The sequence below is a fragment of the Rhincodon typus genome, chromosome 6 (assembly GCF_021869965.1).
Source record: "Rhincodon typus isolate 14 chromosome 6, sRhiTyp1.1, whole genome shotgun sequence".
Lineage (NCBI taxonomy): Eukaryota > Metazoa > Chordata > Chondrichthyes > Orectolobiformes > Rhincodontidae > Rhincodon > Rhincodon typus.
Window position 1 is genome coordinate 10,790,918 of NC_063337.1, and position 17,644 is coordinate 10,808,561.

Below are 17,644 nucleotides of genomic sequence, written 5' to 3' on the forward strand. Positions count from 1 at the left end.
AATGAACCAATGAATGGCTGTCACCCACGAGGTTAAGTTGAAACATGCTCAGTGCATGTCCATGTTATTTCTGCCTGTAATTACCAGGTCCTGTGTGTTAATATACATAGATTCCATCACCAGTGCCAGGCTTAACTCTGAGAATTAGGCTGACAATCAATTTAGGATTGTTAGTTGGACTTGCAACGAGGAGCACTTGAGTGCACAGGAGGGCCCTGTTCTGTGCAGACTGAAGGAACATATGTTTATTTCAACTTAACAAAATAGGTGACAGTATTTGTTACATTTGAACCTACAACCCTAAGTTGCTAAGTTCTACTAATCCATTTAGACTTATTTTCTAAACAGTTGTGTGTGTGCATGGATTACTCCTTTATCTTCTGTGATGCAAGCTGGAAGAGTAACACTTTATATTCTGCTTGGGGACATTACAGCCTTCAGGGCTAATGTTGAGTTTAATAATTTTCGACCCTGAAAACCTCCTTCCATTTCCTTTACCCACCCCCATACCCCAGGTCCTGTTATGACATGGGCAGCTTCTAGCACAGCCAACCCATTTTCTCCCACTCACTGCCCTCGTCATTGAAACACAGAATCCGTACGGTGTGGAAGTAGGCCATTCAGCCCATCCAGTCCACATTGACCCTCTGAAGAGCATCCCACCCAAACCCACTCCCCTACCCTACCCTATCCTATCCCTGTAACCCTGCATACTATCCCTGGATACAATGGGCAATCTAGCATGGCCAATCCACCTAAACTGCACATCTCTGGGCTACGGGAGGGAACCAGAGCACCCGGAGGAAACCCATGCATATGCACAGAGTCTGTGTAAGCTCCACATAGACAGTCACACAAGGTTGGAATCAAATCCGGGTCTCTGGTGTTGTGAGGCACCAGTGCTAGCCACTGAGCCACTGTGCCACCCCTAATCCTATCCAGCTTCTTTTCTTCCCTTGGTTTACTATGTCAATCCCTTTGTCTGCCTCAATATTTTTTTCTCTCACTGTCTGGGCTCCCTCCCCATTTATCAGCTCTCTCTTTTTATCTCCCAGCCACCACAGTCATCAGCATAAATACCACCTTTCCCTGGCTGCTATCAGCTCTGTGGGAGAGTCACTGGACTGGAATCTTTAGCTCAGTTTTCTCTCCGCAGATGCTGCCCACACCTCCTGAGCTTCTCCAACAATTTCTCCTTCAGTGCGTACACTTGCACTGCCCAGTTTAAGACCAGAATGGTGGCACATTTGATCCAACCTTCCCACATGTCCAAACACACCTCCAAAGGTATTGGGGCAATGTTTCTTACCTTTCAATAAATGCCAGAGCTTCCTCGACCATTCTGGTAGGCAGGGTTTCTCCGTTTGATGGCTGCTGAACAACATCATGGTTCCTCATGATCAGGCAGTTCCAGAGCCTCACAAAACCAAAAACACAGTACCAGGCCCCAAAGAACAGGGAGCATAAAACTGTGAGCCACACAATTATCCCCCAGCCAATACTGGTAAAGCCAGTCCATTTCAAAACAAACAGGATCAACAGTCCCACTATCAGGGTGTCATTGATCAGACGTAGTCTACCTTGGAAGTTAGTTAAAATGGCACTTCCTTCCCCTGGCTTGCAATCATGGAAGTTTGTGAAAGGTATTCCGTAAAAGAAATCAAACCCATGGTTGAGTGGATGATGACAATGATCATTGCGGGATTCACAATTTACTCCAAGATGCCATTTTCCTGTAAAAAGACCGCACGGACAATTCAGTTAATTGTTTAAGGCAATCCATTTGAGTGATACCCTCTATGCACTTCGAACTCTTAGGTGTCACAGCGGGGAATAGAAAAGTTGAGGGTTGGGACGCTGTTTCAACTGCACGCTAAGTATATGTTCTTAAAACGAATGTATCGGGCTGGATTTTCCCGACGGAGGTGGGGTCGAACCCATACTGCGATGCTGCCTCCTTCTCCAGCCTGCTGGGGAGCAGAATGTTCTTGGGGTCAAGGCCACATTTGGCCTAGAGGCAGGTTCGCTGCACTCCTCTTCAGACTTGCACTGGGGACTGAAGGCCATAGAGGGGCAGGTTTAATGGTCCGCCTCCATTCCAGCTTCCAAAAGACTGAATCACAGAGATATTACAGCCATTCAGCCCATCATGCCCAGCTACATCGACCAGGTTCTTCTGATGGAACCACAGGTGAATGGTGAACAGTCTGCAGAAGGCCTCAAAAATGTACTTCATTATATTTAGAAGTGTTTTAACATTCGAATGTATCTAACAACTCAACTCCCTGCAAATGTCCAAAACCCCTCACCCACTCTGCACATGCTCCTTACTCTCCACCCCACCCTTTACCACTGCTCTCCTCAGCACGCCTGACGCTATTCATCCCAACAACATGTTCAATAATGTCAAGAGAAAATTTGGAATATACGTTGCTAAATGGGTGATTGAACCTTCCGTTCACAGCATTAGCATGGCTCAGCTCAACAGGCACATGCTACAGCACCGATAAATGCTGATGAGCTGTGTAAGGAGGCAAAAACCATTTTAGCTACCTTTTACAATGCTTCGCAAATCTGTCTCATGGTTCTTCACGCCTCCACTTGAAGCTGGCATAAAACCCTGAGAGATGCCGAACCCTCCCGTAGATGGACGCTTACTCAGCCCGCGGCAATGTAAGTGGGTTTATTGAGGAGGAATTTCTTCACCAAAAGGGTTGTGAATCTGTGGCGTTCCCTGCCCGGTGAAGCAGTTGAGGCTACTTGGTGAATGTTTTTAAGGCAAAGATAAGTAGATTTTTGAACAGTGAAGTAATTAAGGGTTATGATGACTGGTGGGCAATTGAAGCTGAGTCCATGAGAAGATCAGCCATGATCTTATTGAATGGAGGAGCAGGTTCGATGGACCAGATGACCTACTCCTGCTCCTGGTTCTTATGTTCTTAATAACAGGGGTGGACTGTTTGAAGTTCCCCTTCTTCACCCATCCTTAGGGCAATGGCACACGACAGAAATGGAGGCAGGGTTTCTGGATGCACCGCTCAGTGTTCATATGTTTGCCGTGTTCCCTTCATTCTCATCTAGAAATGGCCAGAACAATTTCAGTCCTCCTGCCTGGTGACTGAAGCCATTATGATTATATTTATTACCTCTTCTGCAGGCGTGCCAATTCAGATCTTTTCTCACACACTCCCCAACAGCAAAACTTGACAGCACAATACCCATGCTTTGGTATATCTAAATCATCAGGTCAGACTATTCTGAAAAAAATCAACTTTCAATTAAATATGTGGGGACCTATGCTGGTCAGCCACATCACCAGACAGGTGTTGAGGTAAAACTGGAAACCATTTCCTATCAAAAGCTAACAACTAGAAGACCTTGGGTAGTAAATACATTTTGCACGAAACAAACCTTTTTCCCAGCCCTCACTGTTATTTAGCTGTAAAATATCTGAAGGCACATCAGGCAGTTGAAAAATGTAAAGACTAAACCCAATTTAGCAAGGCAATTTTACCTTCACTGTGTGTGCGTGTTGTGGTAAAGTAGCCACAGGAAATTCCCTTTCATTTGAAACTTATTGCATTTTATTTCATAGTCTGCCACCTCAGAATATTTCAGGTTATTTTGTAAAGACAAAACTAGATAAAATTCCATTTGGCCATACCTATAATGCCAGTGGCATATCCTTGTTTTTGCAATAGTGCTGCAAATGTAGTCTCATTCTTAGGAAGACCCCCAGAGCTGCCAGTGAACAAAAGTACGCGCACTCTGTGACCATTGTCCATACCTTAAATCAAAATTCAGAGAAACAAACTTCGTGATACCTTCTCGTATTATTTTCTTGTAGTGGGAATTAAACAAAATTTTGTTCAAAAGGCAACATTGAAGTAAGGTGAGATAGCAAGAACTGCAGATGCTGGAGTCAGAGATAACACAGTGTGGAGCTGGAGGAACACAGCAGGCCGGGCAGTATCAGAGGAACAGGAAAGCTGACGTTTCGGGTCGTCGACATTCCTGTTCCTCTGATGCTACCTGGCCTGCGGGAGTAAGGTGACTATTTACGAGCTAGTACTGTAAAGCGCATGTTAGCAGGTATGAACCTTGAACATTCTTCGGGTCCACTTCAGCAGAAATGACTGAAGAGGAACCTGTATCAGCCTTGACAGCAGATTAGAGAGTATAAACAGAATTCTATAGACAGGATAAGAGAAAGGCCAAAGAATGAAATATTTCTGAGATAACAAGGTGCAGGGCTGGATGAACACAGCAGGCCAAGCAGCATCATAGGAGCAGGAAGGCTGACATTTTGGGCCTAGAACCTTCATCAGAGAGAAAAAAAAAAATTTTCTGATGAAGGGTCTAGGCTCCTCTGATGCTGCTTGGCCTGCTGTGTTCATCCAGCCCTGCACCTTGTTGTCTCGGATTCTCCAGCATCTGCAGTTCCTACTATCAATGAAATATTTCTGTTGACCGAACAAGAATGAAACATAAACAATGTACGCATACGTGAACACATTCCTTTTTTTAAATGTACGGGACAGAAATTGGACAGTGTGAGACAAAGCCAGACAGAGGATTCAACAGAATTCTCCTCAGCCAGTCCAACTCTCTCACTGAGGTTGGTTTAATAAACACAAAGTTAACATGGATACCTGAATCCTCATGTGGTCTGTGTGGGAGATCAACCAAAACATCCTTGAGGTTGTGGACTTGCTCACCAAGCTGCTGGGCTTGGTTGCAAAAGTTTCATACGCCCTGCTAGGTAACATGGTCAGTGCACCTCTGGTGAAGCATCAGTGTTCTGTCCCGTTTGTTATTTATTTGCCTCGGCTTTTTAAGGTGGTTGGTATTACACCCGGTTCTGTTTCTCAATGGGTTGTACACAGCATCTAATTCAATGTGTTTGTTGATGGACTTCCAGTTAGAATACCAGGCCTTCAGGAATTCCCTGGTGTGTCTCTGTTTGGCTTGTGTGATTATGGATGTGTTGTCCCAGTCAAATTCGTCTCCCTCTTTGTCCGTGCGTAGTGAGACAAGTTAGAATTGGTCATGTCTCTTGGTGGCTAGTAGGTGTTCATGAATCCGTATTGTCAGTTTTCTTCTGGTTTGGCCTATGTAGTGTTTCTCACAGTCCTTGCATGGTATTCCTGGAGGTCTGGTATTCCGAACAGAACTCCATCAACAAACACATTGAATTCGGTCCTATGTAAAATCCACTGAGAAACAGAACTGGAAGTAATGCCAACCACCCCAGCAAACTGAAGGATGTAAATAACAAGTGAGCACCAATGCTTCACTGGAGACGCACTGATGATGTTACCCAGCAGGGCAACAAAACGTTTGCAACCAAACCCATTGGCTCGGCGAGCATATCTACAACCTCATCCGCAACCCAAGCTACAAATTTTCTCAAAAACTTCCAAACATTCTTGATTAAAGGTTGGGCTGGGAGCTCTGGTGGCCTCAATAGCAAAGTCATTGACAGGTGTACTATTAAACTACAAAGACAAGATGAGTGCTAAACGTCCTATGGTATTATTCAAAGAAGTGCAGTCAGAGTTCTCCTGGTGTCTTGGCCAACATGTATTTTTCGAGCACTGTATTATTGTGTAAATCAGAAAGGTTTTTTTATAGAAATAATCAGATTTAACACAATGGTTCACGCAGCAAAATTATAATTTGTCTGACAGGATTAAATTCTATTAACAAATGAACACAAAATTTGACACAATTAGATTGATCAGACTTTAGGTCTTTTCTCTCTAAATGAAAGGACTGAAGTATGACCTATTAGAGACCTTTAAATTATGAGAGCAGCCAATACAATGGATGTAGGCTATAGCCTAGTGGCATTATCACTAGACTATTAATCCAAAGATCCAAGTAATGTTCTGGGGACCTTGGTTCAAATCCTGCCACATCAGATGGCAGAATTTGAATTCAATTGAAACAATCTGGAATTAAGAGTCAAATGGTGACCATGATTCCATTGCTGATTGTTGGGAAAAAACCCATCTGGTTCACTGACGCCCTTTAGGGAAGGAAAACGCCATCCTTACCTGGTCTGGCCTACATATGACTCCAGTCCCACAGTTGTGTGGTTGACTCTTTACTGCCTTCTGACAATTAGGGATGGGCAATAAATGCTGGTCCATGACACCCTCATAATTAAATGTAAAGAATGAATTAAATGTAAAGAAAATGTTTCCCCTTGTGGGACAACCCCAAGACAGGGGCTATAAATATAAGATAGACACTTCTTTAAGGGGACACTATGGCTTAGTGGTGCTGATGCTGTACTGTTAATCTGGAGACCCAGGTAATGTTCTGGGGACCCTGGTCCAAATTCTGCCATAATGACCATAAATCCATTGTCGATTGGCAGAAAACCTCATCTGGTTCATTAATTAGGGAAGGAAACTGTCATCCCTACCTTGGTCTGGCCTACATGTGACTCCAGACCCACAACAATGTGGTTGACTCTTAACTGCTCTTTGGGCAATTAGGGATGGGCAATAAATGCTCCCTAGCCAGTGACACCCTCATCTCGTGAGAGAATGAAAAAAACTAAGATATATAATAAGGAGTTGAAGAGAAGCTTCATTGTTTTGATAGGGATTAAATTGTGCAACTCCCTACCATATGAAGTGTGTAGATTAATTCAAGAGAAGGCTTAAAAAATATTTGAAGGATGAAGAAACAGAAGAAGATCCTGATAAGAGAAGTTTAAGTGTGGCAGCAGTGTCACTTGGAGCATAAATTTTAGAATCGATCAAACGGACTGATTCAAAATTCACTGCAATTCTCTCAAGCAGATTGTTATAGGGAACAGCTGCTAAGTTACTTCAAAATAGCAATTATCAGATTCAAAATAAATAGACCCAGTTGATTGAGGTTCCAAAGATATCGCCTTCTCCTTGATTTTAATAAACACGGTCTCACAGGGGCTGTAAGAAGAGTAATCATTAGAAGTCACTAAGACCTTGAGGCATATAAGGGTTGAACACAAGGCTGGTGCAAACTATTAACAGTTATTGACTACAAACTACATACATAAGCAGAGTAGATCTTTGATAAGGTTTTGTCCCATCAGTGCTCATTTCCTTGTGAACTAATATCATCACGATAGGGTTCCTTACAAAAATGCTCAGTAACTTTTATTGAAATATTAGTTGTCTAACCCAGTTGGCTGGATGGCTGGTTTGCGATGTAGAGGAACACCAATGGTGTAGGTTCAATTCCTGCACAAGCTGAGGTTACCATGAAGGTCCACCTTCACAGCCTCACCCCTCACCTGAGGCATGGTGACCCTCAGGTTAAAATCATCATCAGTTGTCTCTCTCTAATGAGACTATAGTTACTTTCCCTTACCTAGTTAACTCTTCACTCTACAGTAGAATGGCATAAAATTTAAGAACACAGAGTAATGGAGTCATACAGCATAGAAACAGACCCTTCTGTCCAGCTCATCCACATCAACCAGCCATCCCAATCTGATCTAGTCCCATTTGCCAGTATTTAGCCCATATCCCACTAAAGCCTTCCTATTCATATACCCATCCAGATGCCTTTTAAATGTTGTAATTGTACCCACCTCCACTACTTCCTCTGGCAGCTCATTCCATACATGTACCACCCTCTGCGTAAAAAGTTTCCCCTCAGGTCCTTTATAAATTTTTCCCTCTCACCTTAAAACCTATGATCTCTAGTTTTGGTCTCCCCTGTCCTAGGAAAAAGACCTTGGCTATCCATGCCCTTCATGATTTTATAAACATCTATACGGTCACCCCTCAACCTCTGACGCTCCAAAGATCAAAGCCCCAACCTTTTCAGCCTCTCCCTCAATATCAAACCTTCCAGTCTTAGTAACATCCTTGTAAATATTTTCTGCACCCTCTCAAGTTTAACAACATCTTTCGTTCAGGAGGATGACCAGAATTGTATGCAGTATTCTAAAAGAAGCCTCATCAATGTCCTGTACAGCCCCAACGTGGCCTCCCAACTCCTATACACAATGCAGTGATCAATGAAGTCTACCTGCGACTCCACTTTTGAGGAACTATGCACCTGCAACCCTAGGTCTCTTTGTTCAGCAACCCTCCCCATGCCCTACCATTAAGTGTACAAGTCCTGCCCTGGTTTGCCTTATCAAAATCCAACACCTCACATTTAGCTAAATTAATCTCCATCTACCACTCATCAGCCCATTGGCCCATCTGATCAAGGTCCCGTTGTACTCTGAGATAATCTTCTTCCCTGTCCATTACGCCACCTATTTTGGTGTCATCTGTAAACCTATTAACAATATCCTACATTTATGTTATTGTTTGAGATCTCACTAGATCTTAATGATAATAACTTCCAAATTTGTCATAGTCAACATTTTTTTTCTTTCCTATTGTGCTATAAACGTCTTCTTTGGCTAAAAGTGCATTGGCAACCTCATTGAATATGTTCGATGGTTTCACCCTGGATTCTGACTTGTCCAGAATTAAGTAAAGGTAAAGTCACCATAGTCCCAGGCTGCTTGCTCATTGGAGAGAGGCAACTGGTGGTGAGTTTAATCTGAGGGTCACCACACCTCAGGGCAAGGTTATGGAGGCAGTAACCAGTCAGTGCAAGAAATGAAATCTCTTTGCATTGAGAACCAGATGTCCAGCCAACTGAGCTAACCAAACCCGGAATGACCATCAGCTGGAATAATCATACTGATGTCAGTGCTGCCTTACCTGAGCGAATAGGGTACCTGCCCGTCATAAAGGCTGCCCTACTGGGTGTACACAGTGGAGCTGCAGCTATGTGATGGGTCAGCATCACACCATCCTTTGCCAGATTATCAATATTGGGAGTTCTGTTGAAAAGAAAATTTATAATAGTGACGCAGTCATTCCTGACCTGGCACTTACCAAACGTGCCACTTTGTTTTCTGCTTAAAGATCAATAATTATGATTTTTTTTTAAAAAGTTGTTTCTCTGGGTCCACCCTCAAAGCCTCCTTCCTACCAAAGCGAAAGGGCTGAAAGTCAAACTTAAGGACTCAGAGGAAAGGGCAACGTTGAATTGACGGTGATGATCCAATGAAATTTGCCTCATTGTTGAACGCAGCTCCAGTTTTATATAAAAAAAAACAAAAAAAAAACAGAAGGGTTGACATTTCCTCCTGCCTAAGGTGTGGAGTTTGCACATTCTCCCCGTGTCTGCATGGGTTCCCTCCAGGTGCTCCGGTTTACCCCCCAGTCCAAAGATGTGCAGGTTAGGTGGATTGGCCGTGTGAAATTACCCATAGAGTCCAGGGATGTGCAGGCTGGGTAGATTAACCATGGGAAATGTTAGATTATGGGAATAGGGTGGGGGTGTTTGGTCTGGGTGGGACGCTCTTTGGAGGGTCAGTGCAGACTCAATGGGCCCCTTTCTGCACTGTAAGGATTCTATGATTCTAATAATTGAAGCTTGAAGCTTTGGATCTGTCCTTTACTCTTTTTACTCTACAAATTTACTCTTGATCCCCTGGACTTGTGAACAAACCTGGCCTTTTCATTGTAGAGGACCCAGCTGCTCCTCGCCATCATCTTTGTGAATGAACCTGTTGCCCTTTTCCTTGGGAGCAGTAACCCTGGTCTATAGCACAGGTTGAGAGTGTGAAATATGTCCTATATGCATCAGTAAGCAGAGCTGAATGGAAAACAAACTGTTTAGCCTGACAGATTCTAACAGCAAATTAATGCTGTACAAATTTTGGCAACGTTTTGAGAGTACCCTTCTTGTTCATTAAAGTTAAGGCCTTCACTGACTGGTATTCTACCAAAGCAAACATACCCAATCCCCAAACCTGAATAAAATAATAAGAATACCTCATAGTATTATTTCCGTAGCAGCCAATGTCCCCAATGCCAAGGTCATCAGCCATAATTAATACAATGTTAGGCTGGAGGTTTGTCTCTGTACATGTTACATAAGTTAGCAGTGTAGAGCTGTAGAACAATATTGTAACCACTACAGTCCTGCACCAAAAGAAGAGGGAAAAAAAAAGCAAGTGAAATAAACAAAGCACACAAAGGGCAGTCAGGCATTTCACCAAAAGCAAAGCCTGCCTTAAAAAGCATCAATTTCAGCAGTAACATATTTCAAGATCCGACAATAAGATCACGTCAGGGCAGATATCCCGATTGCATACTCCCAGCAGTTAGCTTCCACCATCCCGACTGCACACTGGAAAGATCACACAAACGCAGCCTGTGAGTTTCAGCGTGTTTCGAGACTGTGTTGTCAATACTTGCAACCCACTCCCGAACCCGACAGTAAAACCACAGAAATGTCACGGTGCAGGAGGAGGCCATTTGGCCCATCGTGCCAGCACTGACTCATTAAATGAGCATCACGACCTAATGCGATTCTCCTGTCTCTCCCCATAACATTGCACACCATTTCTATCTAAATAATCATCCTACGTCCTCTTTATTGCCTCAATTGAACCTGCTTCCATCAAACTTCCAGGCAGTGCACACCATATCCTAACTATTTTTGCTATGAAAAAGTTTTTTCCCCTTCATCCTTGCTCCTTTTGCACATCACTTTAAATCTGTACTTTCTTGTTCTTGTTCCTTTTACAATTGGGAACAGTTTCACCCAATCTATTCTATACAGCCTTGTCACGATTTTGAAAACCTCTATCACATCTCCTCAAATTCTTCTTCTCTCCAAGGAGGACAATTCCAACGTTTTCAATCTATCTTCATAAGTGAAGTTCCTCCCGCCTGGAACCAATCACTTCTGCACTCTCTTCAATTTACATCCTTTCTATGGAGTGTGTCCACAACTGTACACAATATTCTAGCTGAAGTCCAGCAAATGTCTTATACAAGTTCAATGTTGCCTCCTTGCTCTTGTAATCTATGCCCCTATTAATAAAGACAAGGATACTTTATGCTTTATTTATTACTTTACTGGTCCTGCTATTTTCAATGATTTGTGCACATTTACATCCAGGTCCCTCTGCGCCTGCACCCATTTAGAATTATACCCCTGATATTATATTGTTCTTCAACGTCCTTTCTACTAATGTGCATCACCTCACATTTCTCTGCATTGCAACTCATCTGCTACCCAACTTACCCGCTCCACCATCGGTCTGTGTCCTCTGGAGTTCCAACTGCACCCCTCAGAGTTTACGAGTCTTTGTGTTATCAGCAAACTCTGAAATTATCACCTACACACAGCATTAATATATGTCAGGGAAGGCAAGGGTTCAAAGATTGACCCCTGGGAACTCCATTACAAACCTTCCTTCAGCCCAAAAAATAGCTGTTGACCATTGGTGGCATGGTGGCTCAGTGGTTAGCACTGCTGCCTCACAGCACCAGGGATCTGGGTTTGAATCCAACCTCGGGCAACTGTCTGAGTGGAGGTTGCACGTTCTCCCTGTGTCTGCATGAGTTTCCTCTGGGTGTTCCAGTTTCCTCCCATAGTCTAAAAATGTGTGGGGTAAGTGGATTGGCTATGCTATAGTGCCCAGGGATGTTTGGGTCAGACAAGGGGAATGGGTCTGCGTGGGATGCTTTTCAGAGGGGTGGTGTGGACTTGTTGGGCTGAATGGCCTGTTTCCAATTTGTAGAGATTCTATGATTCATTAGTCTGTGTTTCCAACTCAGCTAATTTTATATCCATAATGCTACTGTCTATTTTGTACCATGACTTATAAATTTCTGCACAGGTCTGCTCTGTGGCACACTATCAAATGCCTTCTGAAAGTCTTTGTGCATCGACCAACAGTGCTAACCCAATTGGGCCTTTCTGCTACCTCTTCAAAAAACTCCAGCAACATGATTTGCCCTTTAGAAGTCTATGCTGACTCTCCCTAATCAACCCATTATATTTTTCCATTTGATACTAATTCTACCCCAAATAATTATCCCTAGAAGCTTTCCCACCATTGAAATTAAATTGACTGGGCTATGCAGAGGCTTTCTCAATTCACACCATTTAGGTAGGAAAGTTGTAGATGTGCAATGCTAATAGTATTGCCAAGGGCATGAAACACCTTCCACAATTTGGAAATGTTGCTCGTGCTATATCCTTCGGGTTACAGTCATTCATACAAAATCCATTTAGCCCTTCTTAAACTTACCTAAGATTTATATACAAGCTCATCCTTTTAATGTCTGTCCCTGGTTGACTAAAGTAGTTTAATTAAATTTTCTGAAAGAGAAACAGATAATGTTAAGCACGCAGAACTCATTGAAATAGGATGGTTACAGCAAACATAATTGGTGCTCACAGACAGTTCTAGCTACATTTATAAGAGTAATATAAGAGTTTATAAGAGTAGCAGGGACCCATTACAGGTCAGTAATCTGAACAAGGGCTTTAAATCTCATGAGGAGAACAGTTATTGTACAACAGAGCCTAAAGTTTGGTTCCAATCATAAAAGTTTGTTCATGGCACTGAATCCAGGAATGAGAAACATCAATTATGTTTTATGAGACTAGATTGAGCAAGTTGAACTGTTCTCTTTGTCGAGAACATAGCAACATAAGAACTTGAGAAGGCCATTCAGCCCCTTGACCCCATTCTGCTATTCAATGGGATCATGGCTGATCTGTGGCTTAACTCTATTTACCTGCCTTTGGCCCACATCCCTTAACACCTTTGCTTAACAAAAATTTAACTCTCTCAGATTTAAAACTGACAACTGATCTAGCATCCACTGCCATTTGTGGAAGAGAGTTCCAAACTTTTATCATCCTTTGTGTGTAGAAGTGTGTACAAGAAGGCGAAAAGGAGATTTGATGGAATATTTTCAAAGTCATGAGTAGGCTGAACAGAACAGGTTCCCGCTCATAAAAGGTACAAGAAAAAGAGGGTGTAGACCTAACGTAATAAGCAAACAAAGCAAGATTGGTGTGAGGAAAATCTGTTTTCACACAGTGAATAGTTAGGATATAGAATGCACTGCCTGGAAATGCGGAGCAAGCAGGTTTAATGGAGAATTTTAAGGGGGCATTGGATGATTATTTGGATAGAAATAATGTGAAAGGGTATGGGGGAAAAGCAAGAGATTGGCACTTGGTAAAGTTTCTTGTCTGAAGAGCCAGTACGAGCAGGATAGGCTGAATTACCACCTACTGTGGTAACATAACAATTCTGTGATTCTTTGAGGATGATGATGACTGAAGTTTCCAGTTTGTTCTTCTCTTTGGGAATTCTCATGCTTTCTGACTCTATCATGGTCTCCATGGTAATACAAGGTTTCAATTTTCCAAACAATGGTGAAGCTGTGTTTACAGTCTACTTCTCGTTTGCTGGTGACAATCAGTTTTACAACAGGGATGATTTCGAACTCAATTAAGCCAAAATTAATGTTTTTTTTTCAGAAGTTCTTTCATAGTTTGAACTCCTCTTTCCGTTTCAGCATTTTGCTGTGGGTAATGAGATGGATTTGAAGTCCACTACAATCCTAGCTCCTTTGTATGAACTTCCGGGATCAGCGTGATTCTCAGGTGATCCATCTCACTTAAGTTTGAGGAAGACAGAACTTACGATTGCACAAATGAGTCTGGAGAACTGATCCAACACTCCCTGAAGCAGAGGGGCTAAATAAGAATATTACATCTACCAGGTAAACTTTTTAACTGTTGTTATAACTGCCCAGATACTATAAGGGCCTCATCATCTCTCCTTAATAATGTTTCGAAGACTGTACAGAGAAGGAAACTTTAAGATCTTAAAGACAGAGTACTATTGTATATACTATATTTGTATATATTCTAAATATTGCGACGATCAGTTGATGTTATTACTGGACAATTCAGATCTCATACTTAAATCCGGCTATGTTCATCATATTTTGTTTTGTTTATGTTTAATGAAGTAGTATCTCACTAAAACACAAATACGCTATGTTACAGATTTTGTTTTAACAATAAACCAGAAGTTTGTTAAGCAAAAGAAATGACAGTTTTAAACACAGAATAACAGTATTAAACCCATTCATTCCAAAGCACTCCTTTATCAATTTCAAAAAAAGGAAACCAAATCTTTGTTACAGTGACCTTTGTACAGTAGTCACACCAGAATCCCTCCCACTAACATGTTGATAGTTTTCAGGTCACTGAGACTTTAACTCCGAGACTCAAGCCTCTAATACCATATTCCTATCATATACCTGAGTTTAAACAAACTCAGCTTCAATTCCTCTTCAGGGTTTTATCACAACACTTCTAGTCTAGGACTACTACTATGCTTTATTCTAAGGTAATCTAGTTATACTATATTCTCCCCTTCTCAGAAACAAAGGACTGCCCAAAATAAAGGAAAACTGAAACAAAAAATTCTTCCTCTGAACTAAGAGCATTTCATTTCAGTTTTTAAAATATTCCAGGTTCAGAAATTTCTAACATAAACTTTAAGGTACATTTGTCTGCTTTGCTGGGTGTAAGATCCTAAAGTAAACAAAAACCCATTAGTTTAACAAAGTAAACCATAAAAACATTTTTTTTAAATCACCACAGCTACAGAAAACAGTTTATTGATAACTTCAGACACACATAAAACCCATGTTACTAACCAATAACTCTAAATCCAAATTTAAAATAAATTATATTAAATTGTATTGTATATATATATATGTAAATATCAATCAAAGTTTATATAACAGTATATAAAATTCTATTAATGAACTGAACATGCAATTTACGTTTGGCGGGAAGTCAATTCCAATATTGATAGCTTTAGGAAGTGAAAGTATAATCTTGCTTGATACCAGGTAACTCATTGGATCATAAGATCTAGGAGCAGAATAAGCCATCCATTAAGACAGCCCAGGGGTTATGAGGAAAAGGCAGGAAAGTGGAATTGAGGATTATTAGATCAGCCATGAACCCAATGAATGGTGGAGAGACTCAAAGGGCTGAATGGCCTCCTCCTGTTCCTATCATATGGTTCCATAGTAACTAAGTCAGATAAAAACCCAGCAATGGAAATGTTTATAACAATAAAGCAAGAATGTAACAGAATTAAGAAATATTACAGAAGTTAAGTCCATAATAAGACCATAATTCTACTACTGGTCAAGAATCTATGTATCTCAGCCTTAAATATACACAAAGACTCTACTCCCACAGCTTTCTGTGACAAGGAGTTCAAAAGATTCAGAACCCTCTGACATAAGAAATTCCTCCTCATCTCAGTTTCTAATTTTTGCCCCTTTATTCCAAGACTGTGCCCTCTAATCTTGGACTCTTCCGTGATGGTAAATATCTTCTCAGCATTTACACTGTCAAACCTCTTAAGAATCCTATATGTTTCAATGATATAACCTCTCGTTCTCCTGAACTCCAGGAGTAGAGACCCCACTTGTTTAGCCTTTGTTCATGAGACAATCACTCCATACCGGGGATCAGCCTAATGAATCTTCTCTGAACTGCCGAAAATGGAATTGCTGTTGGCATCACTCTGCATTGCAACCCAGCCACCCAGCCTACTGTAGCTAAACTGACCCACTCTCCCAACCCCGCCAACTAGAAATGTTGCTTAAATGCTAAGTGTATTAAACAGTGCATAAATACATTTGCAGGTCTATAGTTATTATTCTCTTAAGGATATGATTCATAATGTCACAGCTGTCTTTCTTATTAACATTACATCTACATAATTATTCTTTTAAAATATCCTCACCAACTACCGGAAGAGTTTGGTTAATGAATTGTCTATCAAGAAACCAGGGATTCCCACTTGCTGCCCTAGATACAGCGTCCAAGAGACAGGAAGCAAACCCTCACAGGAACAGGAGGAGGAACAGAAGGAGACACACAAAGCTGAAACATCAGAACTGTTAGACTAACGTTCCTTGTAGCAGAAGAAAAATCAATCTGTAACTCAACTCTCAGCTTACTATCCCATGAGAGTCTTATTTCTTTTTAATCATGGTGACCTTGGCGACAGTACAACGAGAACCCAAGTTTTTACATAGGAACAGTTTATAGGGCAGCTGGATTCATTCAAAATTAAAAGATCAAAAGGAAATGTTAGCATGGGGGAAGGCAGTGGACTGGAAAGTGTCAAGTCAGCTCTTTCAGCCCCAAATAAAAAGATGGAAACTGTTACCTATTTTTGTATAGAATCACAGTTCAATTAAAACAGTTCGCCACAATCAGAAATTTTAAATATATGTGCTGAAATTTGATGTGTATTTCTAGCATGGCTTTAAAAAAACCAATTAAAGAGAATTTGTAATCTTCCTGATCTCATATTTTACAAACAAGTTCACACAAACACATCCACTCACCTGCACATTCACTGGTACACACAAACACATTGTTACACAGACACATGGACACACATAAGCACTCACTCTCATCCACAAATGGGGAGGCAATGGCTGAGTGATAATGTCACCTGACTGTTAACCCAGAGCTCCACACAATGCTTTGGAGACGTGGGTTCAAATCCCACTGCTGCAGATGGTGGTATTTGAATTCAAAAAAATACGTGGGATTAAGAATCTAATGATGACGAAGTATCCAGTGTCGATTCTCAGGTTCATTAATGCCCCTTTCGGGGAGGAAACTGCCAGCCTTACGTGATTTGGATTAAACATGACCCACAGCAATGTGGTTGACTCTTTACTGCCCTCTGGGCAATTAGGGATGGGCAATAAACCCTCATCCCATGAATGAATGGGGGATGGTGGAAACAAGCTCGCTCAATGACGGAAGCTCACAAATCAGCCACATAAAGTTACAAACTCAATCCCAGACACACACCAAATCATTCAGACTGTAACATGAAAAGATCCACTTCCTAAACTTCCCTCGCTCTGTTCGCAATATTTACTGAAGCTTAGTCAGTTCCTGTCTCAGAGAACTGTTACGGTACAGAAGGAGGTCATTCGGCCCATCGTGCGCACCGGTTCTAGTCCCTGTTACCAATCTCGCTGTTTCCTCTTTACCCCTGAATGTTTCTGGTGGCGTTTCCAGAAACAGGGCACATCCACAAGGTCACACTTTAATTACTGCCCCTTTCAGAAATGGCAACATCACAGTGCCCACTGCAAATACACTTTTACACATCCCAGCTATTCTCTTCCGGGGATAACTTTACAGTTTCCAGTCATCATTTCATCTGGCACTCCCCCGCCTTTCCTTGCATGTTTTAAAGCATAAAATATTTTCTTTCATTTTACCTCGGGGATCATTCAAACGGGATCCGGGATCCGGAAATCACTTTGACGCCGACGAACGGGGAAAAAAAACGCAAAGGGGAGGAGAAACTGAAACAACTGAGTCCAATTGGCAGAACTTGGATTATTTGAAGAGTCAGAAGTTAAACCACAGAGGAGACAAGCTGTGAACACGAACCTTTTCAGACCGCTTTTTTAAATACAGCCTGTACACGGTACTTTGGGGCAGGAGGATTTGTATAATTGCCAGTTTACTTAGTGTCTGTCTCCATATCTCTAATTCCAGTGAACGATATCCCGTCTTAATGTCTCCTATCTTTAACACAAGTGGGCAATACCCAGACAGATTGATATCACCTATCTGTAACACAAGTGGGTAATGCCCGGACAGATTGATATCATCTATCTGTAACACAGGTGGGTAATGCCCAGACAGATTGATATCACCTATCTGTAACACAGGTGGG

The 17,644-nt window shown here is 41.7% G+C and overlaps 1 protein-coding gene across 2 annotated transcripts; it reads right to left on the reverse strand.

Moving 5' to 3' along the window:
• Positions 1 to 1,305: 1,305 nt before the first annotated feature.
• Positions 1,306 to 17,320, reverse strand: LOC109933765 (arylsulfatase D-like). Of its 2 annotated transcripts, none has more exons than XM_020532726.2 (6): positions 17,181 to 17,320; positions 12,125 to 12,195; positions 9,852 to 10,001; positions 8,730 to 8,851; positions 3,665 to 3,787; positions 1,306 to 1,733 (listed from the first exon to the last, which is right to left on the reverse strand). In XM_020532726.2, exons 2-6 carry the CDS (start codon positions 12,145 to 12,147, stop codon positions 1,306 to 1,308), a joined length of 846 nt encoding a protein of 281 aa, XP_020388315.1. In that variant the 5' UTR covers positions 12,148 to 12,195; positions 17,181 to 17,320. The 2 variants fall into 2 exon arrangements, with proteins under 2 accessions (XP_020388315.1, XP_048454095.1); XM_048598138.1 differs by lacking the exon at positions 17,181 to 17,320 and adding an exon at positions 16,905 to 17,043.
• Between the last annotated feature and the right edge of the window lie 324 nt (positions 17,321 to 17,644).